Source organism: Eptatretus burgeri, chromosome 17 (genome assembly GCF_056783735.1).
Source record: "Eptatretus burgeri isolate ZD-2024b chromosome 17, Ebu_testis_v1, whole genome shotgun sequence".
In the NCBI taxonomy this organism is placed as follows: Eukaryota; Metazoa; Chordata; class Myxini; order Myxiniformes; family Myxinidae; genus Eptatretus; species Eptatretus burgeri.
In genome coordinates, this window is record NC_140977.1 from 1,588,139 (window position 1) to 1,613,400 (window position 25,262).

The 25,262-nt window shown below is 45.5% G+C and overlaps 1 protein-coding gene across 5 annotated transcripts in view; it reads left to right on the forward strand.

Moving 5' to 3' along the window:
* LOC147009077 (uncharacterized) overlaps positions 1-24,621 on the forward strand; it is a 113,227-nt gene extending 88,606 nt beyond the window's left edge. For 3 of the 5 annotated variants that reach the window (XM_085862672.1, XM_085862673.1, XM_085862671.1), the window contains one exon: positions 11,075-24,621. In XM_085862672.1, coding sequence (XP_085718798.1) covers positions 11,075-14,715 — 3,641 coding nt within the window. In that variant the 3' untranslated portion in view covers positions 14,716-24,621. The remainder of the gene's footprint in view (positions 1-11,074) is intronic. The other 2 variants (XM_085862675.1, XM_085862676.1) reach the window with 2 other exon arrangements.
* Positions 24,622-25,262: the final 641 nt, after the last annotated feature.

Consider the following 25,262-nt stretch of genomic DNA (forward strand, 5'->3'; position numbering starts at 1 on the left):
AAACTCATGCACGTTCCATTTACTCTACGTAGCTAAACTACGTCTCCACTACACATTCAAAGTCTGTCTGTATCTCCATAAATCTCCAAAAAATTCCCATTTCCTAAATCTAAACTGAAATTCCTTGAACTAATCCATTCCACGGGCTCCATGAGAAACAACCCATGTCCCCATGAAGCTAATCTAACTAACTCAAACCCATCCCCCTAACTAGTTCTTCCCTTGCCCCCTTAAAACAAGGGGGTCTTCCACCCCTTGCCTGGGGCTCGTGTCCACTCGAAGTGAGGCTTGTTTTGTTTTTTTTTTTGTTTTTTTTCTTGCGCACACCAGCGCGGAAACTCTCAGCCTGCACTCTTTCCCGTGACGTCATGGCAGCTGTTCGCGCTTCGCGCTCCTCGTCCCCATGGACGGTAACATCTGGCAGGGATTCCCCTCCTGCCGGATTCCAACCATTCGTGCACCCACGACGTCACCCTGCGCATCTCAAAGCAAGCCTCGCGCTTCGAGGGGTTCCCCACGCGAGCACATGTGCTCTGCCCGTCCGTATCCCGTGCCGCGGAATCTCCAATGACGTTATTCGCACCCCGAACCTGTGCGATCTCTCGCGCAAGCCGGGGTACGTTCAGTGCATCGGGGAAACCGCTTCGTACGCTCTGCAAACCGAACGCACGGCACAGGCCACATGGAGTATCACAAACACACTCGCCCGGAGAACCCGTCCGAATCAAATTCACAATTCCAGCCTAGCTTCTGTCCGTCCGCGGGATCGGCTCGTATCCACCGCGGGCGATTCCGGACCGGATTTCTCTCGCGCAGGTGCGCACGCGGCGGCGTCGTGCGAAGCACAGCACGGACCCCGAGCGCGCTGCTGTGCAAATCCGGCACGGTCACCAAAACAGCTACGGCCGCTACACGGCCTTTGTCCCTTGTCTGGCTCCGTCTTCGTCACCATTCAACACACGCACTCCCACGTGCCATGACGCTTACACACCTCACCATGACACTCGGACACGCGGTTGTGCCCTCTCGCATACCAACCGCCATTTCTCTTTCATACCGCGACTTCACACACGTGGTTTCTTTCACACACGGCGCTTCTCCCTTAAACACCTTTTCGTTCACGCACGCCATTTCACTCATACCATGCGTACGTTTCAATACCCTCGCTGCACTCACACCGTTAACCACCCACACTGGGACAATCATGCTGGGGATTCGCGCCACCACAAGGGGTCCCAGGGTCTCCATACCCCCCCCCCCCAAGCTCCGCATGTACCCGTTAACAGCACTCAACCGCTCTACGTCGTTCGGCAAGACCGGACTCACCTCGTCACGATCTGCTTCAAGGGAGCATATTTCCTCAATTCGTTCCTGAAGGAGGCTATCCTGCTGCTTGCATCAGGTCCCAACACATTCCTCAAGCTCAACCCAATTGTCCCTCACTAACCCCATGTGTGTGTGTTCATCAATTGTGTCTTCCACTTCATCCCCTGTCTCCTCTATCTCCCTTGTCTCTGTTATTTATATTTCCTTCGTCATCTTTATTATGCCCCTCGTTTCTACGTGTCTCGCCATACACGTCATAGTCACACCATGTAATTTTTCCCGCTCTGTCACCGTCACTTTCTCCATCACCTCCACGAGTCTTGCCCAACATGTCTCCCTTATTATTATGACCTCGCCCCTCTCCATTGCGGGACCGACACAATCCACACTCCCCCCTAGCTTGTTCTCTCCGCCACGTGGCGCCACCATTCCTCTTATGCCCGTCCTTATTGCCTTTTGCCCTTCCTGGAGATTCAGCTCCATGCTCTGCATTTCACCCCTCAGTGTCTGCATATTTGCATCCATTTTGCCGTTCATCGCTTGTATATCGCCCTGCAGATCCCGCGTGTTTGCATCCATGTTGTTTTCCATTTTTGCTCGTATTGCAAATAACTGGCTCATCTCAAACGAACTCGGCACAACCGATCCGCCCTCATCGGTCGCAGTTTCGCTGGGGACCGGGGAAGGATTTTGACGGAGGGGGGAAGTGTCAGAAGCCGCCGCCCCCGCCACCGCGGCCATTTCGGGCTCTGTGTTTGGTTGTGGGGAATGGACTTGCACGGTGAATTCGTCCTGGGCCTCTGCTTCCATTAACTCTACATCCACCTCACTACCCACCTGCCTCAACTCCCCTTGGCTGAACATTTTTGCGTGCTGGGAATAAAATTTATATCGCTCGTAATTTGGGGACACGAGGGGGGGGGAGGGGTTGCTCCGTATACCCCTGATCCGACTCCGTGAATTTTGCTACGGAGGCGGAGGGGGTTCGTATCCCACTTCTGATACCACTGTTACGGTGCCGGGCATCGGCCGCTCGCCGACCGCTCCAACGGAGCCGCAAGTCGAGTCGGCCCAACCAATCACCCGGAATATAGATCGCCGCCCGACTAAGTCCGGGTCGATGGGTCCTTGTACAAGAACCGAAATACGCCGCTGGGCGGACCACGTGGGGTAGGATCGATTGCCAATCTTCAATTTACCTAAATACCCACGTGATCCAACTACCGGGGTATTCCACCCTCGACGGATCTCATACGGAACAAGCCGCTTAAGCGAGCCTGTCCCGAGTGGCTTAATCGCTGAGAACCGTCGGTCCAAATGTCCCCCTTTTACGGCAAACCAACGGCTTTCTAACTCCCAACACAAGAAATGCTCAGTCAATGAAAGAATCGACGCGACGAGCTGAAAACATTTAACAATTGGGGTATTTATAAATAAAAAATGGGGAACTCGGGAAGCACATAAGAGCAGAACTATACCGACTATGTGAAATACAATGCAAACATTAACAGCACACAAAGCACTTAACAATTTCCTACTTATTAGACGGGCCCACGGACACACGTTCACACACACACACACACACACACACACACCCAAAAAATGGTGGCTGAGGCCTTTAATAACAGGCTCCAGCTCGGAAGACAGGTGAGCTGAAACCGAGAACCTATCTCGAACCTCTCCACCTCGTGTGGTCTTCAAGTTGTTTGGACTCAGGCTCCAGCGAGAGCGAGCTGGATCCAATCGCCATGAGCCGCTATCCTTCCCGAGCTCCAGCGAATCCTCCCACACTTCTCAACACGTGCTGGTGAGACGAGGCGCCGATCCTTCCCGTCGATGTGCCGCTTCCCCGAGGAACCACCTCCAAGATGAGGCCGATGAGTCGCACCAAGCCGGGAACCAAATGGAGAACAAAGAGCTCCACGAACCAAGAAGAGCTAGCCGAGCAACCACCTCAACTCTCTTCCGATGAACAAAAGCAGCCGACTCTCTTCGACGAACCATGCCAGAGAAGCCACCACCAGCAGCTCGAGCCGAGCAACCGGCTCAACTCTCTTCCAAACAAAGCAGCTCTCCAAAAAGCCTACCGAGCCGAGCAGGACCTGAAGGCCTGCTGAACCAACAAAGCAGAAAGCCTTCAAAAGCCTCCTCCCTAACCCAAGCCAAGTAGAACCCGAAGGCCCACCGAAGCAAACAGACAAAGCAAAGGATCTCCTCTTTATCCTTCTCCGCCCCCTCTCCCTGCTCCCGGCGTGACTCATCCCCCCCCCCCAGTGCTCGCACAACCGCAAGTGGGAGGGGGTTGTTTACGTCACGTGATTCGGGATGGGAGGGCTCTTCTTCCTTTTCGCAGAAGAGGGGGAGGGGCGTCTCCATTGTGTTCGGATCGCTCCCGAACTATTGAATTGAATAACAGCGAAACTAATCGATTTCTTAATATTTTAACAATGGAAGGTGAGCTATCTCGGGCACAAGCACTTATCGACATAACTGACTAAAGGAACCTGTATGTTGTGTGTAAATCGAATTCCAAATTCGTAACAAAAGATATATATATATATATATATATATATATATATATTATATATATATATAATATATATATATATATATATATATATATATATATATATATATATATATATATATATATATATCTTCTTTCGGCTGCTGCCGTTAGGGGTCGCCACAGCGGATTATCCGTATGATCCGCATAGTGATTTGGCACATGTTTTACGCCGGATGCCCTTCCTGACACAACCCTGGTCGCCTCTTATGACACAGGGATATGGTACACCTATTTTAACCAGGGTATACACCGGCCCAGTAAACTGGTACTCATTTCGCCGACCTCGGAAGGATGACAGGCTGAGTCAACCCCCTGGTGTATTAATTCAGTGGCCCAACGGGGCTTGAACTCAGGACCTTTTGGATCCCAAGCCGCTGCCCTAACCACTGTGCCAACATCAGGCATATATATATATATATTATAACACACACACACAATCATGCGCCGCATTACGATGTTTCGGTTAACGACTGACCGCATATACGACGGTGGTGCCATAAGATTATAATTGAGCTGAAAAATTCCTATTGCCTCGTGATGTCGTACTGTTGCCAGTAGTAGAAGAGTATAGTATAGCACACATTTATGTACTGTACATAATACTTGATAATGCTAAACAACTACAGTGTGGCCCCGTTATAACGCGATCGTTGACATCCATAAAATGTCATCGCAAAAAAGCGGATTCGTGCTAAATCGGGATTCAAGAAAATCAGCGTTCAACCTGACTCAATGTTGACCTCACATCCAAAAACACCCCTATTTTCACCCGATTTTACCCGATTTTGCATGTTTACCTTCAAGCAAGTAAATTACCTTTGCATTAAATAATTCCGCTAATAAATTGTTGTTACATTCCAAATTAAAACACATATATATTTCAGTAAAGCTTTTTATGTTGTTAAAACATTCTCACTGTTCCAAAAAATATATCGCACAACTGGCAGGTGCTCGTTTCTGCATTTGTAAATTATAACATCTATGCAGTGATGATTAATAGAATCCAAACGCTATTTATTCACCTTTCTATAATCGATGCGAGAAGAGATTGTAAGCAGCCACTAACAACACACATGGCCGTCATGAACAGCACAGAGGTACAACGAACACGTCTTCCGTCTATCTCGGATGTGTGTTGCAATTACTTACGGTATTCAGTACAGTAAGATGATGTACAGGTTTGTAGCCTTGGAGCAATAGGCTATACCATACAGCCGAGGTGTGTAGTCGGCTCCTATCCCCGTCTTTAAGTGGCGCATGACTATATATATATATATATATATATATATATATATATATATATATATATATATATATATATATATATATATATATATATATATATATATATATATATATATATATATATATATATATATATATATATATATATACATAATGTGGAAGAGAGAAGCCTGGTGTTGGCGTAGTGGTTAGGGTCGCAGCTTGGGATCCAAAAGGTCCTGAGTTCAAGCCATGTTGGCCGCTTGAATTAATACACACCAGGAGGTTGACTCAGCCTGTCATCCTTCTGAGGTCGGCGAAGTGAGTAACAGTGTACTGGGCCCGGTGTATGCCCCGGTTAGAATAGGTGTACCATATCCCTGTGTCGTAAGAGGTGACCATGGTTGCGTCAGGAAGGGCATCCGGCGTAAAACCTGTGCCAAATCATTGTGCGGATCATAAAGGATGATCCGCTGTGGCGACTCCTAACGGGAGCAGCCGAAAGAAGAAGAGGAAGAAGATGTAGAAGAGAGACACACACACATATACACATATACACATATACACACACACACACACACATATACACACACACACACACACACACACACACACACACACACACACACACATATATACACACACACACGATGTGTGTGTTGTTTCAAGGCTCTGAGCATAGTTGTGGACTCTGTCTGTGAGGAACATCGTTCACAGTGATTGTGTGTGTTGCTCATTTTACAAGGTCTGAGAGTCTGCATTTTTGAATACTTCACATGAAGCTTCCCCCTTAATCCCAGACAGGTGCATGAGAGTAGGCAACACCCCACATGAACCCTCCTTCCACCCCACTCCCCGGTCTTCAGTAATGCTAGGTTCCCATTGTCGTGCGATCCGTTACGAACGCCATGATTGGCCATTCGTAGCTGATCATGGAATTTCTCTGAAAGTCCGTTCCCACTATCATGATGCGTGGAACGATTGAAATCGTGGTCTCACAGAGCGTGATGTTTGTCTTGTCTAAGATCGATCCCGATCACCACGATTGGGAAGCACGATTAGATGCGATCTGTCGTGCTTTGTTACGATGCAATACGATCTGATACGATGATCCCAATTGACAATTCATCGTGTTGATCGTAGAAAAATTTTGAACCGTTCAAAAATTTTCTACGATTAACATGATTGCCACGACTGACCTCAAGGTCTGACAAGATGTGATAGGATCACCACGATTATAGTCCAGTAGAATTACACTATAACCTGAAACAAATTGCAATCGTTTTTTTTTATTGCTGGATCTTGTTCAGGGGGTCACTCTGAATGTCCCAATATAAAATAGGACAAAATAGGACCACCGGAAGTGCCATAATTTGCATAAATTCAAAATGGCCACCATTGAGCACTTGGGGGGGCTGATATCTCCTAAACGGTGCTTTTTAGACCACATAAATGTATTATTAGCAGATAGGAAAGTGACCCCAAGGAATCCAAATATGTCATCAAAATTTGTATATGATGTCATATATGTCAGAAATGACGTCATTGATGATGTCATTGATATAATTTATGTTAAATTTATGTTTTCCTCAATGTTTTTGTAGGAAGTACATGTATGACGTTCTTTGGAAATATCCGAGTCTGAAATATGTTCCATGAACTATGCCTTGTACATTAACAAATTCAAATGTATACCTCCACAGAGTCTGTCCTATACATGTCCTGGCTTATTCACATGATGAGGTTTTACTTTGTCTGAATCGATATCGGTGGCAACATCCCCGTTATTAGTGCATGATGTCCCTTTGCATCCCGTGCATGATGGTGAACACTCTAAGCCATTTTTCCAACAGCTGCAATGTGGGGTGTCACAATCACCCTTGCATTGGCACCGGATTATTTTCAACAGATATTCCGGTGCAGGAAGCAAGTCCATCTTGCTTGGCTGCATTCGACCATCTGACAAATGCCACCCCCAATCCGTTGGATTCAGTTCCTCTTTCCCCATCCAAACCTGGGCTTGATAGTAAACCCTCTGTGAGTGATATCTTGCTGCATTGGATGTTGGAGATAGCGTCTGTACTTGGACACTGCGAGCACTGGTAGCCATCTTTTCCGAGAACTTCCTGGCTCTCAGATCATCCAGGCTTTCTTCCATCTTTCCACCACATAGAAAGACAAAGAGCGCTCTCTCCTGCTTTATCGACGTCCTCTACCCCCAACCCTTCTTGAGCCAACTTTAGAATTTGCCACTTAAACTCATGATGATTTTGGGATTTCTTCACGGGCGCTCCTTTCCCTATCCCAAATATCCTGGATGTTGTGTCGCATCCAGCAATGGCATGGATCACTGGCAAGAGATTACACAATTCTTTCCCCAACTGCTTCTTGAGGCAAACAATGTCCCAGACTCTCCTCTTCACCTCCTTCTCCCCACACTTGCGTTCTGACCTGAAGGCGAGTCCTTTGCAATAATCACCGCAATAGAAATACAACAGTGCAAGAAGATCTGTATCTTCTCCTATTAGTTGCGTACAAGCAGACGTTGAACACCTTACAGCCGTTTTCACAATCAAGACATCAACATCACCATCTGCGCTTAGGGACTTGATGCCGTTTTCACACATCTTCTGTAACGGAGTGGTATTTGCTTCCCTGTTCTGAAGTTTACACTACAAACTATGTGGTAAATGGCATCTGCCGCGTGAAGGTCAATGCAAGATGCCAAACGTCCCTGAACTTTCTCTGCCCAAGGATCATTTGAGGGCCTTTGGTCACATGCTTTAAAGATAGACCTCTGGAAGTCCCACGTTCGAACAGGGTAAGAATCATCAGAGTTGGTGTCTGATGACATCCCACAAAGGAAGCAGTGATCCAAAAAGTTAAATATGGGTTCAATAGAACGGTGACTTGGCGGCTCTGGCTCCTCCTGAAACTTTTGTTTTAACGAAAACTGTATAGATTTCTTGTTGCAAAAGTCTCGTCTGCATTCAGAGTGGAACTTCTGCCCCACCATCACGTTTATGGCAACTCCTCTTGATTTTGCAGCTTCCCTCACACTATGGGCACCCTTCTCTGTCAAAGTAAACGTTTGTCGGCCATCATCAAGCTGTTTCTCGCACATGGCACACTTTGTGTCATCCATGATGTTGATGTCGCCCTGTGCATGGAAAATTAGTTTTTAGGATATTGTCAAAGCTATGCTAAATTCCACAAAAATCAGTCAAGTAGTTTACCTAATGCTAATTTACCTGTTTACCTAATGCGCGTACATACGACGTCTAATACCCCACACAAACAATCTGAGCCAAACACCATATACACAGTACACTCTACAGCAGTCACTACACAAAGCATGCAAAATGAAATCGGTCATGCCCACAGTGTAAAAATAGCCGCATAAATCTGATGTATTGTACAGATACACTCATGATCACCTGAACAAAGACTCACCTGGCCGTTGAGTCCATTTACCTTAGGTGAAATGTGCTGGTGTAGGTTACCCTGATGGGGGGGAGGGGTTTGTTGTGTTCCATGTTGTGTTTTTTTTTTTTTTTTTTTTTTTTTTTTTTTGTATACCTTGGTCGAGGCTCGTATGAGAGCTAACACACAACTCACAGCAAGGAGGCATGAGACAAGAGGGGCGGGAGTGGAAGGGACAAAACATTGGGGAACAGACACAGGTGAACTGTGGAAGGATGGGGAAGGATGGGGATGGGACGGGGAACATGGCGAGGGGAAGATGGACATTAAAGGGACTTTCAGGAAGGAAAGCAGGAGAATTGAAGGAAGTGGGCTTGGGTGGATTATCGGGGTAGAAAAGATCGAGGATTTGGATGGGGGAAGATAAGAGGTGGTGGTGAACAGCTGTTTTGAAAGCCTGGAGGGAAGAATGGGAAAGAATAGAGTGAGGAAGTTTATTCCAAAGGCGGGAAAAAGAGTAATGAAAGAGTGAAGATGAGCAGTGATTCGTGATTTTGGTAGTTTTACCAGAAGGGGGTTGTTGGCGGACCTTGAGCGACCTGTGGAAATGTGGTTGGGACAAATCACAGAGAGAGCAGGGGGGCAAGGCTGGAGAGGAGTCGGTAGAAGACAGAAAGACCACCGACCAACCTGCGGTGATTGAGTGAGAGGCCCAAAGACTCAGCTTCATTGCGGGAGATGCCAATGATCTTAAAAGCCCTGGTTTCGACAGCGTGAAGTCGAGAAAGGTGGGAGGCAGGAGCACCAGCCCAGAGGGGAGAGCAGTACTCCATCAGGCTACGGACAAAAGCTTTGTAAGTGGTCAGGAGCTCAAGAGGGCCGAGGAAGGACTTTGCACGACGGAGGATTCCCAGTCGGCGACTGGCTTTTGAGGCAAGGTTGGAAATGTGACTTTCCCAGGAAAGGTCATGGCAGATAGTGAGACCCAGAAGCTTGAAAGAAAAGACTTCTTCCAGAGGATTGTTGAGAAAGTGGATGGGGGTTTTGTAAACGGTCCTTTCGAAGAGACATAGTGAGAGTGTGAGATTTGTCTGGATTGAAAGACATGTTCCACGTGTTGGACCAGTTTGTGATTTTATCCAGATCTGCAGTGAGCGAAGAAGCTGCTGCTTGCCGGTCTGAGGGATGACAGATGGTACGGCAGAGGGTGGAGTCATCGGCAAAGAGAAATAGAGGATTTTCCAGAGAGTCCGAGAGATCATTGATGAAAACCAGAAAAAGAACAGGGCCCAGAACGCTACCTTGAGGAACTCCAGCCTGCACAGGAAGAGGGGATGAAAGAACTCCATTTAGGGCCACACGTTGACTGCGACAGGAGAGGAAGTCTGCGAGCCATGAGTGGAGATGGCCTTGAATACCATGGGAAGAGAGTTTGGTGAGTAGGGCAGGGTGCCAGACTGTGTCAAAAGCACGTGATATGTCCAGGGATACGGCTCGGATTTCCTGTCTGGCATTGAGGACCTCCATCCATTGATGGGAGAGCAGTAGCAGCATATCTAGGGTAGAGTGACCTGGTCTGAAACCAAATTGATGATTGGAAATCAAGCCATTGGAGAAGAGGAAGGATTTCATGTCTGAAGCGATGATGGATTCCATAACCTTGCTGATGATTGGGAGAAGGCTGATTGGTCTATAGTTACAGGGATCTGTTTTTGCACCTTTTTTATGCAGGGCAGTGATGTTAGCAGATTTCCAAGCAGATGGCAGATGACCTTGGGAAAATGAGAGGGTGAATAGAACAGAGAGAGGGTGAGCAAGAGCAGAAGAGCAGGCTTTGAGGACACGTGGGCTGATGCCGTCTGGACCGGTTGCAGAATTTGTTACATAGTGTTACATAGTTTATTTGTCAATCCCGATGTATACTATTTGATAAGGGAAAATAAACTCTTTTGAATTTGTTTGACACATATGATGCCTATGACGTCATTTCTGACATATATGACATCATATACAAATTTTGACGACATATTTGGATTCTTTGGGGTCACTTTTATTTCTGCTAATAAAACATTTATGGGGGTCTAAAACGCACCGTTTAGGAGATATCGGCCCCCCAAGTGCTCAATGGTGGCCATTTTGAATTTATGCAGATTAGGGCACTTCCGGTGGTCCTATTTTGTCCTATTTTATATTGGGACATTCAGAGTGACCCCCTGAACAAGATCCAGCAATAAAAAAACGATTGCAATTTGTTTCAGGTTCAGCCATTCTGGGGCTAAATCTACTTGGCTATGAGTCCACGATTTCAATCGTGCCACACATCGTGATAGTGGGAACCTAGTTTAACTGGTTTGCTTATTTCACACGGTCTAATATTCTGCAATGTTTTTTTTTTCATTATTGAATGTTTAATATGAAGTTTTAACAGAAGGCCAATATTTGATCTAATTACAGGAAAAATATTTCGTATTGAATAATAATTTCACTCGAATCATGATTTATGAATATGATATTTTGGATTTGTCTTTACAGAGGAGCAATTGAAGTCGGTTTCTTGTTTCAAGTGTTCACAGTTGTTCTTCACGGATGTTTCGATCATCGAGGATATGACACAGACGTTGTGTCAGGACAATGATAAGTTTGACAGTGTGTCGAACTATTGTAAAAGTTGTATGAAGACACCGAATCAGAACCAAAGGAGTGAGCAGCCACACAAGTGTTCTGTGTGTAATGAAGCATTTACATCCTTAACATCTTTACAAACACATCAAATAGGTCACACAGGGGAGAAGTCTCACAAGTGTCCAGTGTGCAGTAAAGCATTTTATCGCTTATCTTCATGGAAAGATCATCAAAAAGTACACGTGGTGGAGAAACCTGACAAGCGTGTTGTTCGTAGGAAGGCTTTTGCAAAAAGACAAACGTTACGTCACAAAGGTACACACAATGGAGAGAAACCCACCACGTGCTCTGTGTGCAGCAAGGTTTTTCCTTCTCCAACAGAATTGAAAATACATCAAAGAATACATACCGGAGAGGAGCCCTTCAATTGTTCTGTGTGCAACAAGGCCTTCGTTCGAAGAAGAGCGTTAAAGATTCATGAATGCATACACACAGGAGAGCATCCCTACAAGTGTTCCGTATGTAACAAAGTGTTTACAAGTTTGTCAAGCCTACATGGACATCAGAGACTGCATACGGGAGAGAAGCCATTTAAGTGTTCTTTGTGTCCGAAGGCCTTTACTCAATCAAATCATTTAAAGAAACATCAAAGAACACATACTGGAGAGAAACCCCACAAGTGTTCTGTGTGCAGCAAGGCCTTCGAATTTGTATCAGAATTGACAATACATCAAAGGACGCACACTGGAGAAAAGCCATACAAATGTTCCACCTGTAATAAGGTGTTTGCTCGTTCATCATATTTATATCTACATCAAAAAATACACACACGAGAAAAACGTAGATATGGAAATAACCACCGAGAAAAGCCACACAAGTGTTCCGTGTGTAACAAGGCCTTTCCCTTTTCATCAGGACTGAAAACACATCAAGCAATACATACCGGAAAAAAGCCCTACAAGTGCTCCGTGTGCAATAAAGCCTTCAATTTTTCATCAGGATTGAGAACACATCAATTAAACCATACCAAAAAGAAGCGCAACAAGTGTTCTTTGTGCCAAAAGTTCTTTTTACAATTGTCAGACTTAAAAAGTCATCAATTAATACACAGGATAAACGCAGGAGAGAAGCCCTTCAATTGTTCTGTGTGTCACAAGATCTTCACTTACAGGAAAATGTTTACACGTCATCAAAGAATACATACAGGAGAGAAACCTTTCAAGTGTTCTGTGTGTCACAAGGCCTTCGCTTATAGAACAACGTTAACAAGTCATCAACGAATACATACCGGACAGCAGCCCTACATTTGTTCTGTGTGTCACAAGGCTTTCACTCACAGGAAAATGCTAACACGTCATCAAATAATACATACAGGAGAGAAGCCTTTCAAGTGTTCTGTGTGTCACAAGGCCTTCGGTCGCAGAGGTGGGTTAAAATGTCATCAAATAATCCATACAGGAGAGAAACCCTTTGATTGTTCTGTTTGTCACAAGGCCTTTGCTTTCAGAGCAACGTTAAAATGTCATCAAAGAATACATACAGGAGAGAAACCCTTTGATTGTTCTGTGTGTCACAAGGCCTTCGTTAGAAGAGGAGGGTTAAAAAGTCATCAAATAATCCATGCAGGAGAGAAACCCTTTGATTGTTCTGTTTGTCACAAGGCCTTCGTGAGCAGAGCTACGTTAAAATGTCATCTAAGAATACATACAGGAGAGAAGCCTTTCAAGTGTTCTGTGTGTCACAAGGCCTTTGCTTCCAGAAAAACATTAACACGTCATCAACGAATACATACCGGAGAGCGGCCCTTCATATGTTCAGTGTGTCACAAGGCCTTCGTAAGCAGAGGAGGGTTAAAATGTCATCAAATAATCCATACGGGAGAGAAACCCTTTGATTGTTCTGTGTGTCACAAGGCCTTCGTTAGCAGAGCAACGTTAAAATGTCATCAAAGAATACATACAGGAGAGAAGCCTTTCAAGTGTTCTGTGTGTCACAAGGCCTTCGCTCACAGAAAATCGTTCAAATGTCATCAACGCATGCACACAGGGGAGAAGCCCTACAAGTGTGCTGATTGCTACAAGGGATTTGCTTTTTCATCAGGATTGAAAATACATCAAGTAATCCACACCGGAGAGAAGCGCTTCAATTGCTCTGTGTGTCACAAGGTCTTCTCTTACAGGAGATCGTTACAAATCCATGAACTAATACATACAGGAGAGAAACCCCACAAGTGTTCCGTGTGCCAAAAGGCCTTCACTTCCAGAAAAACGTTAAAACGCCATCAATACATGCACACAGGGGAGAAGCCCTACAAGTGTGATGTTTGCAACAAGGGATTTGCTTTTTCATCAAGATTGAAATCACATCAAATGATCCACACAGGGGAGAAGCCCTACAAGTGTGCTGTTTGCAACAAGGGATTTGCTTTTTCATCAGGATTGAAAATACATCAAACGATCCACACCGGAGACAAGCCCCACAAGTGTTCCTTTTGCAACAAGTCCTTTGTTTCTACATCAGGTTTGAAAATGCATCAAAGACTCCACATTGAACAGAAGAGACCCACAAATGGAGATGGCAACCAACGAGAGAACCCCTACAAGTGTGATGTTTGCAACAAGGCATTTGATTTTTCTTCACAATTGAAAATTCATCAAATAAGACACACTGGAGAGAAACCCAACAAGTGTTCCGTGTGTCACGAGGCCTTCGCTTACAGAAATCGGCTAAAACGCCATCAACAAATGCACACAGTGCAGAAGTCCTACAAGTGTTCCGTGTGCAATCAAAACTTCGCTCTTTCATCTGAATTGAAAAAACATCAGATAATTCATAAAGGAGAGAAGCCCTTCATATGCTCTGTGTGTCACAAGGCCTTCGCTCAAAGAAACTTGTTAAAATGTCATCAAATAGTACACACAGGATTGAAGCCTTACAAGTGTTCCGTGTGCCACAGGGCTTTTGCTCACAAAAAAACGTTAACAACCCATCAAGAAATTCACACCAGAGAAGAGCCTTACAAGTGTTCTGAGTGCCAGAAGATATTTGCTCATAGAACAACGCTCAAAACCCATCAACGAACTCACACAGGAGAGCAGCCCTTCGTGTGTTCTGTGTGCAACAAGGTGTTCTATATTTTATCACGATTGAAAATACATGAAAGGATACATACCGGAGAGAAGCCCTTCAAGTGTTCTGTGTGTGATAAGGCCTTCTCTGTTTCACAAGTATTGAAAATACATCAAAGGATACATACCGGAGAGAAGCCCTACAAGTGTTCTGTGTGTGATGAGGCCTTCTATGTTTCATTTGGGTTGAAAATGCATAAAAAAATCCATACCCAAGGGAAGCCCTCCTTAAATTGCTCTGTGTGTCACAAGATCTTCACTTGCACAGCAATGTTAAAACGCCATCAAAGAACACACCTTAGAAAAAAGCCATACATATGTTCTACCTGTGACAAAGTGTTTGGTCGTTCATCACATTTAAGTCGACATAAAAAAATACACATACGAGAGAAATCAACATCAAAAAATGAAGAGGTCAAATGAGTTGGGATGGAGAACGAGTCCTCATCAATGCCCAAGACCAAGGACATCACACCAATGCCTTTGAGAAAATGCAGAGATTAAGTCGATCGGACAAATGCATTTTTGTGGGGTAGAAACAGAAAGTACCAGCCACCACCTTTCAGGATGTAAAAACTCATGTCAGAACAGCTGCACACAGAAAGACATGACAGCGTCTGCAGAGTAATCACTGTTCCATCTGTGAACATTTCAACATCCCGGTCACAGAACAATCATGGAAACACACCAGATCTGATCCTTGAAAATGAACAAGTAATGCTCACATATGACAAGATGATTCCATCAAGCGTGGACAACATTGCAAACAAAGCATTGCGTCCAGACATTGTGCCCAAACACAAAAATGGAAAAATGGCATTGTTGATTGAGGTTTCAGTTCCCAATGACTTTGGCTAAATGCCACAGAAATTCGGAAAATGACCAAATACGAGGATCTGAAAAATGAGGTCAAGAGAATGTGGAAATTGAGGAAAGCTGAAATTGTCCCAGTGATAGTTGGAACTGCAGGAATGATGAAGAAAACCATGACTGAGTGCTTAAAAATCATTCCTGGGAATATCACCCCAAATGAGCTCCAAGTGGAGGCTGTGAAAGGTTCAGTGAAGATTCTGAAAAGAGCCCTTGGAACGAGGCTGTGAGAAGGGAACTTCACAGTTTGGTTCATGAATCATGATCCTTCACCAAAAAATAGGAGATGGAGATTTTGAGTTCTGGGAGAACTTTCTCCCACCTCCTGAAACCCACAAATGGAGATAACAACCTTTGCGAAAAAACAATGTTTAAAAAGAAGAAATTGTAAACCAACAGAAGAAATTATAATCAACAGTTTAAAAACAACCCAAAAAAGTTCCACTGAGAGTGAAGGAAACAAACAAAATATGATAACTCCCCCTAAAAAAAAAGGACCAAGAAAAATTTTAGAAGAGTATATTTGAAGATGAAAAAGAACACAACAAGGAAGCAGAGTGGTTATGACACTTTGAAATGAAAAAGAAACATCTGCAGCAAATTTAATCAATGAAAATTGATGAAGAGAAACGAGAAAACATCTTGCAAAAGCATCGAATTTCAAATTCCGTGGCCTGGATGGGATTCAAAACTTCTGGCTAAAGTAATTTCATGATCTCCACCCTCACTACACTCAGGCATTTAACAAACTCATCCAAAGGAAACAGTCATGGACGAATGGCCCACAGAAGGCAACACACTTCTGATTCCCAAATCTGAAGAAACCCATCCACCCAACAAATAATAGACCAATAAATGCCTCCCAACAACATACAAACTTTTAACAGGTATAAGCACCGATGCAGTATACAACCACCTCGCTCAACAACGAGCTTTAGAGGCAGAGTAGAAAGGATGTAAGAGAGGAAGCTATGGAACAATAGACTATTTATTGTTAAACAAAAAAACACACTCAAAAACTGCAAGCTCCGACAAACCAACTTATCCACAGCTTGGATTGATTGCAAAAAAAGCCGTTGACAGTGTCTCACATTCATGGATTATAAAATGCGTGCAATCAAGGCCGTCGATCCAAGCTAAAATGTGGGGTGGGGGATAGGTATCTGGAACCTTCTCCCAAGGTTTTTCCAGGCAATAGATCACCATGACAACTGCTCTCCACGAATCGATTAGCGACATGAATGGACTGCAACGTTTTTTTCAGTTCCAGATACGGTATATTAATACAGTCTATTAATACATGTACACATACAGGTACATATACTGCACTGTATTTATCCAAATAGAGTGTGATGGTTCGGAACATTGGAAACGAACGTATTTGCCAACTCGTGGGGATCCAGTGCTGCCAACCGATCACTGTGGATGTGGCAAACGATGAGATGGTTCAGTCTTTGTTGACTCATCGTACTTCTCAGCCAGGTTTTCAGATGCCCGAGTGCACTGAAGGAGCGCTCATCCGAGGAGGACCTTGCTTGGGAGATCATGAGCAATCAAAGCAACCGTTCAACCTGCGGGAACAATTCGCACACCTCCAGTACCATCTTTTGGAAGATGGCTTGGTAATCCTGAATACAGGAGCCAGTGATCTGCTTCTTGACGAAAAGCAATTCTTCTTTCAGACTCTGACAATTCTGGATAAATAGTAACGGTGTCAGGGTCATACTCTCCAGAGAGTAACATCTTTGCGAGGCCGCTTTTCCATTGCAAGTCTGTAGAGGTGAAGTAAGTAGTCATGTTCGATGTCGCTGAATCGAGCGCCGCAAAGTATTCTGCTCTATACGCGTCTTCAGCCATCGAAAACTCATGGGGTGGCGCCTTAGTATCCAGTCTACGAGGAGCTCTTCTCTTCCTTGGAGGAGCGAAAGGGTCAAAGCCGTGTTCTTCCATCTGTTTCTCCACATGTACGAATGTGTCATGGAAGGCCTCATTGCTGCGAAGGTGCTGCGTCTGCTCTTTCACACTCTCACCCAGCTGAAACATACCCGCGACAGTCTGCGCTGTCGCTTGCAGGGCTCTGTTAAACCCTTCCATGCACTGTAAGAGCGGTAGCGATGCATGCAGACCGAGCAAAACCTTCCCAGTCGCGAGGTTTCCTCGAATGCCTCTTGCACGACAGCCAGTGTTTGAGCCGAACTCCGTGGAGGCCTTCTTGAGCGCATCCAAAATGGACCCGAAGTGCTGGATGACTGCGTGAACATCATTCACGCGAGTGAGCCACCGAGTCGGGCAAATTGGTTTCAGTCTGGTCGGTGAGGCGGAGATGGGGTCATCAGAGTGCAAATTGAGGTACAGGTGTTTGAACTTTCCAGACTGCGAGTACAGTTTGCCAAGTTCTTGCACACAGTCTAGCTGGAGTATCTTGAATGAAGTTCGCACTCGTCATTGCCTTTGAAGTTATCAGGTGAGTGATGTGCATGCCATAGTGGACGTATTTCGTAAGTGGCTGATGCTTCTTCAGTTCAGCTTGGCGTCCGAGGTATTATCCTCAGATATTTCTGGCTCCATCGTACGTTTGTCCATGGAGATTTGTAATAGACAGCTGTAGTCTCAGTAGTGCATCTTTCAACATTATAGCAATAGCAACTCCCGTGGTAGCGTTTATTTCGTACAAGCCAATGAGATCCTCCTTCACGTCGAGGTCTGATCCCATATATCTGATGCAGATCGCCTCTTGCTCTATGCCATGGATATCTTGGGTTCCATCCACTATCACCGCGAACTGGACCGACTGTTCATTGATGTGGCATATTTCTCTCAACACAGCGTGACTCATTATTGACAATATCTCGTTTTGAATTTCAACGCTTGTGTAATTTGTTGTTCGTTTCAACCACTTGGCCAGGTTTGCGTCATCTTCAGACCGTAGGCTCAGTAACTTCTTCAAGTTTCCCTCTGAGGCATGTTTACCTCGAATCGCACAACCTTCTTCTGCCAGATATCTCAAGGAAGTGATAATCTTGACAAGAGCTTTCCGGGCGAGGATTTGATTGTCTTTGATCTGAGTTTCTATCTGTGTGCGCACGTCGGTCTGCTTGAGGGCGTTGATTTTCTCCACGGTGATAGCGTGCGGGTTGCTTTTCTGGTGAGCGCGGAATTTCTCTCAAGCCTTCTTCCAGTTGCAGAAACTACTCCTAATGAACGTGTCTTTGAAGCTACCTGCACAAGTGCCGAACAGCTTCTCCCTACTTGCACTCACTCATGTATAGCACAAAACCTTACCGAGTCGCTCGTTGAAATTATGCCATGGGAAGTCTTTGAACCATTTGGCTTGAAATTTCAGCGTTCGGTTAGCCAGAGTCTGAGTTGGGATCAAATCCGGATCTGGTTGATGTGGCTTGAGGAGTTCAGAACACTCATCATCATCACTCTTGGAAACAGTTGCACCAACTGCTGAATGAGACGCCTCAATGGCGGGAGGCAAGAGGTATCCGTCGAAACCTCGTCAGTGGGGTCTTTCGCCTTCACCTCTTTTGAAGGACGGAAAAAGTCCAGGATCTTGGTATTTTCCTTCTCCATGTTAGGCGTCTAATGACCTGTGCCCCATTCTTTAGCGACGCAGGTTGCGACACATCGCTGAGCCGAACGCATATGCTCAACGTAGGTACCGACTGGAAATTCTTAGTTTTGTTTTCAGCCGTGTACACTGTATGAGTGTGAGCGACAGAGCTGCCTTCAGTGGGTGTGAGCGGCCAGCCAGCGCCGTGTGTCGAAGAGACAGTGCATATAGGGGGCGACGGTAGTGTACATGATGTACACTACCATCGCCCCCAATATGCACCGTACATGTACAGTACATGAGGTATATCTACACCGTGGGGCTGCATGGTATAATGACAAGAATAGCAATGAAGACTTATCGCTGCGTTCCAACAGCTATTGCTTGATTTTTTTGCATTTTTCAAATAGGCATGGGACTCAATGTGGGGGGGGGGGACCGAATATACTCTGTCCCCCCTGGTACAAAAGTGGGAGGAACATGTCCCTCCCGGGATCGAAGCCCATGCGTGCAAGTATATAAAATTGACCCCCAAATAGTCACACTGATTGAGAAAGCAATGCCACTCTGGAACACAACTCTGATACTTCCTTACTTCGAAGGAAATATTGAAATCCCAGGAGTAAAGATAAGACGTGGTATGTTACAAGGTGCCAGCCTTTCCCCCTCCTGTTTACCCTTGCTCTGGACCCACTGAGTAATCTCATCAATGAATACGAACTTGGATGCAATCTGATATGCAACAGAAAAATAACTAAAGAAAGAAGAAAGGTGTATAACTAAAGAAAGAAGAAGAAAAACATCTACTGTATGTGGATGATCGAAAACTCTTTGCACCCACCAAATGATGATAAATTGGCAGACCAACCCAAGCTAGTAAAGCAGTACTCGGGGGACATCCAAATGAAGTTTCGTCTTGCCAAATGAACATTTCTGTGAGGATAAACAAAAATAAAAGAAAACATCTCAATCTATAAAATACATCATCACAGGAACTAGAAAATGAAGCATCCTACAAGTACTTAGGAAAAGAACATTTCAATATTCCAGTACCAGAACAATGATGGAAACACAAACCGAATGCGATCCTTTAAAATGAACAAGTAATGCTCACCTGTGACAAGATGATCCTGTCAAGTGTGGATATTGCAAACAAAGCAATCCGTCCAGACATGGCGCTCAAACACAAAAAGGGGAAAAAACGGCATTGTTGATTGAGGTTTCCATTCCCAATGACTTGGACTAAATGCCACAGAAATCAGGAAAATGACCAAACACTAGGATCTGAAAATTAAGGCCAAGAGGATTTGAAATAAGGACTTGAAAAATATGGTCAGGATCAAGGACTTGGAAATTGAAGAAAGCTGAAATTGTACCAGTGATTGTCGGAGCAACAGGAATGAAGAAGAAAACCCGTACTGAGTACTTAAAAATCATTCTGGTGAATATCACTACAAATGGAGGATGTCAGAGGTTCAGTGAAGATTCTGAAAGGAGCTCTTGGAATGAAGCTATGAGAACGGAACTTCACAGTTTGGTTTGTGAATTACCTTTACCAAAAAATAGGAGGTGGAGATTTGTTTGTTAGTTCTGGGAGAAATTCCTCCCACCTTTTGAAACCCGCCAATGGAGATAACCAATGAGAGAAGACATGAGGTTTCTGTGTGTCATCAACTGTTTGTCCAATGGACACATTTGAAGCCTCATCAAAAAGTGCACACAAGAGAGAAATCCACAAATGGAGATTATAACAAGGAGCGAGACCCCACAAGTGTTCCACGTGCTTCAACACGTTTGATGATTTTGCAATATTGAATGTACGTACGCAGCACACAGGAGAGAAGCTGTACACATGTTCAATATGTGATGATAGTGTGGGAACCAACTTCAATAAAGTGGCTTTGTTGTGATTCTGTTTATGCATCAGTGTATTTACCTTTAAAAACTTATGTCTTTGGCTGGAAGGGACTTTTTTTTTTGGTGTGCATTGCTGAGGGTCGTATTCGTGCTAACATACGGAGAGCAGGAGACAAGAGGGGTGGGAGAGGGAAGCACAAAACAGTGGTAAACAGACATTAGGACATCTGTAAAAGGGATGGGGCAGGGTACACAGGGTAAACAAAATGGTCACTGCGGGGAATTTGAAGGAGGTGGGAGTAGAGGAATTTTGTTGGTTCTGGGACTGTCCCATTTCCCCCATTGACTTAAATGTTAACTTGGTGAGGGGACTATTTGACACTGTCACTAAAAAGGAGTGATTTTTTTTTCTCACAAACAGATCTCCAGCACCAACTTCTACTCCTCCTCCTCCACCTCCTCCTCCACTCATTCTGCAACAACTTCTCTGCATTAAATTATTTCTGAGACCAAGTTTTTCCATGAGTCTGGATTATGCATCAAAAAATGTATTTATTTATTTATCTTCCCCCTCCTTCCTATTTATTTATATTTATCCCCCCTCCCCCCTGCCCTACCTCTCTCCTTCCTATTTATACCCCCATTTGAACAGACATTCCTTGTCTTTATATCCCTACCTTTGAATAATACTCCCTTGTGCTACAAAACTTTATATTTAAAACGATGTATTTCAGATATCTCATCCATTAAAAAATCAGTTTAAGAAAAATTACCTCCATATAAATGACCTCAAAACTCTGGAAAAGTATAGAGCCAAGCAAAAACCAAACCAAAGAGTGGAGAAAATCACAACCCTGGTCGTTAAATGGGAAACATAATGAATGTGGACAGTATCAATAAAGTATTGTTACGGCTGTGGAAATTCGCATTACACCATAAAGGGCCCTCAGGTGAGATATCTCCATAGGTACATGTGTAGTTAGTCCAAACCCGTTGTATAGAGGGAATTTATGTGATCCATCCGGGCTGCGACGCTTTGAGTTAGTCGTTTTTCTTTCTCTATCTTTTATTTCAAACAAACAGCATCTCAACAACCACGCCATGCCCACCACAGCGCCAACCACACTACAACGACGCCACACCACCACCTTCGCCTTTACCTTCACAACCTCATCCCACATCATCGCTTCTACGGCCATTCCCACACCACCTGTGAACACAACGTCGGGCTGTCTCGGGCCCATTCGGCGATTGGTGCCAAACGCACCGAGCCGCGAGCGTGAATGGCGGCCTTTCCGAGGGGAAAATTCGGATCAGAAACGCTTCACGCCCACTTCCCCTCCGTCCAATGGGCGAACGTGAGGTGGCTTGGCCCCACCTCCAAGGGTGCATAGGTGAAGTCCTATTATGCAAATATGCGGATCCAGGGAGGTTCACGCCCCTTTTTGCCCGACCAATGGCTGAACAGAGGGTGGCGTGGCCCCGCCTCCAATCGCGTTTTGATCCGCATATTTGCATATCGGCTTCTCCTGAGAGCTATAAAGGTGCGAGCGGAAGGCGACTCCGGGGCTTGAGTTGAGCGAGGAGGAGAGTGTGCCGTCGAGGAGTTGCTTTTGGAGACAAGGAGCGTCGCGTTGGTGGAGTTGAGTCAAGTGCGCACGGTGGAGCTGCAGGCAAGGGAGCTCGGGTCCGAGGCAAGGAGGTCGGCGACGGGGTTGTGGTGTGGGGGATCGCTCGTCTCATCGCGGGACCCAAGCCAGCCAGCCACTCCCCTCCCCCAGGGCATCAATAATTTCCCCTTTCCCCCCGCGCTGAGATAGTGCATAGGGGCCCCGTTCCTCCCCCACCCCACACGTGGTGCCAACAAGCACGCCAGGGGCCCGGAGTCGGGGGACAGCGGCGCGGACACTTTGCGGCTTGCCCGCCAACGCATCATGAGGACGCGGGTAAGACCTCCTCGGTCTCGCGGACCTGACCGCTCATCCAGGCCCCGCGCACATTTTGCCTACGGGCCTGTCTGCCTCCTTGTCTGTGAGGATGGCTTCTTTGTTTTGCTTTTGTGTAAATGTGTGTTGGTGCCGTCTTTCAAGTAGAACTGTGTAAGTGTTGCCGTGTGTACGCGTTAGTCGGTTGTATTACATTTGCTTTTTGTGTATGGCTGTATATACGTGCTTTCCGTGTGTCGCATCATAAAGTGCTTGCATGTTGAACTATGCCCGTTTCGCTTTGTCTCCTTCCTTTTAATTGACTCTCCATCCTGCTTCACGTAAGGGGTTCGTAGTGGGTACAACATCCCGGTAATTAATCTGAACCGTCCAGGTCGACGATAACACCGCTCGGTCATCCCTATAGTATGGAACGGGCCGCCCAAGCGGCTCGTGTCCGGAGTCGACCTGCGGCGAGGTACGATCGCCCGGTTTACCATCCGCGTGGGTCCTTAGGTAGGTCGAGTTTGGCGAACAACCCTATCCGACGCGGGTGGCCGATTGACACGATTGTGGTTAAGTTGAAAGGCCCACCCATGACTAGCTCCCGGCGTTGTTCCGAGAGGGTCACGACGGAATTGTCCGTCCAGTGGGTGACGTGCCGCGATTCGAGTTACGTGGCCACTCGCATTCTGGCGGGCGCGAATTCGCAACAGTATCATCGAAGGAATAACCAAGACAACCGTAAATATAGCACACAGACTGAGGGGTTTAAAAATATTTAATGGATGTCAATAAAACAATGGAAAAATAATTTACTCAATTTTAAAATGATATGAGGTTCAGGAGGACCTCAGAGCAGAATACTGATGGAGGTTTATCATTTTGTCTCAACTCACCAGAGATATTTAGCCCAAGAACCAAACCCCAACATATTGTTACGGTTGTGGAAATTCGCAGAACACCGTATAGGTCCTTTTAGTTCAGTTATGCCGGTAAGTACGTGTTCAGGTAGATTTCCCCACCGTCATCTAGCAGGAATTGTTCTTGTGATCAGGGCTGTGATCTTTGAGATAGTGTTTTTCTTTTACTGTCTTTGTTTTGGAATAACCACCCAACCACAATGCCCACCGTGCCACCATTACCCACAATCACCACCACAACCGCGTCTCCACACCACCATTACTATCACCACAAAGCGCTACCAACCAAATAACCATGCCACCTCAACTACACCACCATTGCAGCCTCGACAAAGCGCCAGCAACGCCACGTTAAGCACAACCTTCACAACCGCACCACCGCGTTTCCACCTCAGCAACGGTTGCCAGAAGCCTGGATTCGTCGAAGAAGGCAGGGCGACACCACCCCTTCCCCCCCCTCCCCCCTCCCCCAAACGAATAATATCTCGGCCGGCCAAACACGGTGGATTCCACTCTGCGAGTCGGCAGGAGACGACAGTGCTGAAAGCCACGAATACGGCAGCGGTGAGGGGGCCCCGATTTGGCGGAAAAACGCTTCCTTCGAGAAGTTTCTCGTGCGCGCTGGAAGAAGGGATGGGAGGCGAAAAGGGGCGGGGCTTGGTGATAAAGGAGGCGTGCTGCGTTGAGAGTGAGAGTCTCTGGGGAGGCGTGCTGAGGAGAATCGCAAGAGAGGTTGGGGGAGCTTGGTCGTGCAGGATCGACGGCACGAGAGAAAAGGATCGTGAGTGAGGAAGGCTCTCCGGACCGAAGGCGCTTGGGCTGGGTCGGTGGTCGTGACGGAGCCACCTTGGATCGTGTGCGAAGCCGGATCGTGGAGGACACGAGCTCGGGGACCTCACCACACGGTCATATTTTTCCTTTTATTTATTTCTGGGTGTGTGTGTGTGTGTGTGTGTGTGTGTGTGTGTGTGTGTGTGTGTGTGTGTGTGTGTGTGTGTGTGTGTGTGTGTGTGTGTGTGTGTGTGTGTGTGTGTGTGTGTGGCGCCGTCCTTAAGTAAACCTGTATAAGTGCTTGTAGATAGTAATTGTAGAGAACGGCTGCAGGCTTCCTTTTACTCTTACCTTCTCCCCTTTTCCCCTTCCCCCATTGCATTGCTTGAATTCATGTGTCAATAAATGTGCCTGTCTCAATGTACCTGGTCGTTGCGTCCCTTTCTTCATTTGAGATTTCACCAATATATATTTATTTTAAACACAAAAATATGACATAAATACGTCTTAGCATGGTTACAGCATGAAAGGCCAAAATATATATATATATATATATATATATATATATATATATATATATATATATATATATATATATATATATATATATATATATATAATGAATTCCAGCGTGACGGAATCACTCGGTTAATGCATTTATGGACATATCCACCTACATCATCGCCGTTTTCCATTGGAGAATGGAGGTAAAATCGTGTGCATGAAAAAGCATGAAATATGATCGACACGATAAAGTTCCATCCAATAGTCCAGCATCGGTGGTTCGATTTTGGGGAATGACTTAAATTTTGTGATGGAATCACGTGCACAAATGACGTTTTCTTATACTTAGCATAAATAACGATACATCTGCTCTCGTTCAAAAGATAGATGGATCAGTGATATTCAAGCTATTCTCGGCTTCAGTGTTGCTGATCAAATCAATACACTCTTTTAATTGGGGCTAATTTTGTGAGATCCCTGGTTAATTTAAGCTTGTGACGGAATCACAGTCGGCGTGACGGAATCGCGACTGCAATTTATTGTGGTTAATTATTTTATAAT